At 50.8% G+C, this 2,500-nt stretch overlaps 1 protein-coding gene across 1 annotated transcript in view; it reads right to left on the bottom strand.

Moving 5' to 3' along the window:
* The window catches only part of plcb1l (phospholipase C beta 1-like), a 137,273-nt gene that overhangs the window by 23,170 nt on the left and 111,603 nt on the right, over positions 1-2,500 (bottom strand). Inside the window, exons 24-26 of the mRNA XM_062551363.1 lie at positions 1,800-1,938; positions 1,380-1,427; positions 962-1,181 (exon numbers count right to left, since the gene is read on the bottom strand). Of these exons, the coding sequence (XP_062407347.1) occupies positions 962-1,181; positions 1,380-1,427; positions 1,800-1,938 (407 nt within the window). The remainder of the gene's footprint in view (positions 1-961; positions 1,182-1,379; positions 1,428-1,799; positions 1,939-2,500) is intronic.

Below are 2,500 nucleotides of genomic sequence, written 5' to 3'. Positions count from 1 at the left end.
GAGAGAGAGCAAGGAAGAGAGGGAGAGCAAGGAAGAGAAAGAGCAAGACAGAGAGCGACAGAGGGATGATGCTTCCAGTGAAGAGTGAGCGAAGTGAGTTAAGATGTATGGATGGAGAGAGGAATGAAAGAAGGGAGGGAGGGATGGATGGAGGGTGTCTCTTCGGGCGCAGTGTGAATGAGAGCAGGATGGACAGATGGATGGAGAGATGGGGGGATAGAGAGAGGGATGAATGAAGACAGGGATGAAGGGAGAGAGAGAGGGAGGAATGGATGGAGGGAGGGAGGGAGGAGGTGAGACCTACCTTTTCTTACCGTCTCTTAGCACAGTGTGAATGAGAGTGGGATGGACAGATGGAGGGATGGAGAAAGGAATGAATGGAGAGAGAGGGAGGGAGGGAGGGAGGGAGGGAGGAGGTGAGACCTACCTTTTCTTACCGTCTCTTAGCACAGTGTGAATGAGAGCAGGATGGACAGATGGATGGAGAGATGGGGGGATAGAGAGAGGGATGAATGAAGAGAGGGATGAAGGCAGAGAGGGAGGGATGGAGGGAGGGAGGGAGGAGGTGAGACATACCTTTTCTTACTGGGCGCAGTGTGAATGAGAGCAGGATGGACAGATGGATGGAGAGATGGGGGGATAGAGAGAGGGATGAATGAAGAGAGGGATGAAGGGAGAGAGAGAGGGAGGGATGGATGGAGGGAGGGAGGGAGGAGGTGAGACCTACCTTTTCTTACCATCTCTTAGCGCAGTGTGAAAGAGTGGGATGGACAGATGGAGGGATGGAGAGAGGGAGGGATGGATGGAGGGAGGAGGTGAGACCTACCTTTTCTTACCATCTCTTCGGGCACAGTGTGAATGATAGATGGATGGACAGATGGAGGGAGAGATAAAGGGATGAACGGAGAGAGGGAGGGATGAATGGAGGGAGGGAGGGAGGGAGGGAGGAGGTGAGACCTACCTTTTCTTACCGTCTCTTCGGGCACTCTTCTGCAGGGAGGAGCGGCGGCGCAGCAGCTGGGAGGAGAGCTCGCTGTGTTTGGCCGTCTGCTGCTTGATGAGCTCGGCCGTCCTCTTGTGGTGCTGCTTCACCAGCTCCTTCAGCTCCTTGTACTGCCGCCGCTGCTCCCGCACAAACGCCTTCTGCTGCTTCAGCTCCTCCAGGGACTGGGCCTGCACGTCTGGGGGACACCACACACACACACACACACACATGCGCAAGCACAAACACGCTCGCACGCACACACACACATACACACCAGATTAGAACAAAGGTTTATTCAGATGACACCTGCTTGACTGATGACGGATTCACTGACTGAGCCTACTGTAGGTGTCACACACACATACACACACACACACACCGGCATGAGGCGTACCTGTCAGCACAGTCTGAATGATGTCCTCTGATTTCACTGCAGGCTTAGCTGGAGGAGGAAAGAGTGAGAGTGAAATGGAGAGAAAGAGCGAGAGAGAGAGAGAGAGAGAGAGTGAGATTCTGTTATCATCCAGTCAGCATAATGACAACCAAAACACAACAACAACAACAACAACAAGAAAATGTCAGCGTACAAGTGTGTGTGTGTGTGTGTGTGTGTGTGTGTGTGTGTGTGTGTGTGTGTGTATGTGTGTGTGTGTATGTGTGTGTGTGTGTGTGTGTGTGTGTGTGTGTGTGTGTTGTGTGTGTGTGTGTGTGTGTGTGTATGTACTGTATGTTTGAGTGAGTGTGTGTGTGTGTGTGTGTGTGTGTATGTATGTGTGTGTGTGTGTGTACTGTATCTTTGAGTGAGAGTGTGTACCTGTGGGCGGCGGCTGCTGGTTGACGGACTGGGGTTTGGCGGTGATGAGAGGGGCGTGGTTCATGCCATTCTCAGCAGGAAGTGGATTGGGCTCAGCTTTCTGTTGCTGTGCCGAGGGTGAGTCCCCGCCCTTCTCCACCTGGAAGTGACAGACAGCAGAGTCAGCCAGTCAGAGAGGGCATGGAATCAGAATGGGCCAGTTGACGACGTACACATACAGTAATTTCCTGTGTATTAGCGCATTGTGTACAAACCACAGTTTTAATGCAAGTTAACAGAAACAAAACCATATTAATACCATATTAACTGCCCCCGTGTGTTAACCTCATAGCTGAAGAAATTTAGCAAAATCAATGTATAAGCCGTGGCTAATAGATGGGAAATTATGGTAAGCCTCCAAAGGCTGTAGGCGAACGCCCCTAAGCTGTTCGATTATACAGTATAAAGCACGGCCTCTCGGGGCTTATTGCTTAAATATACAGTATATATATAGAGAGAGAGGTATATCGATATATAGGTATATATATACACACACAGACAGAGCACGGTTCAGAGTACATGAACTGTGGTTCTTGCTTGTCTGGGAGGAGTGCAAGTGTAGTTCCTCTTCACTAAACAGAACCAAATCCCAGAGGAACCCTGGACTGAGCTCAATCTCCAAGCAACACTAATACACGAGGCGAGCATGGGCACCCAACGAT

Source organism: Sardina pilchardus, chromosome 12 (assembly GCF_963854185.1).
Source record: "Sardina pilchardus chromosome 12, fSarPil1.1, whole genome shotgun sequence".
NCBI lineage: Eukaryota > Metazoa > Chordata > Actinopteri > Clupeiformes > Clupeidae > Sardina > Sardina pilchardus.
This window is presented reverse-complemented; position numbering and strand designations above follow the sequence as displayed.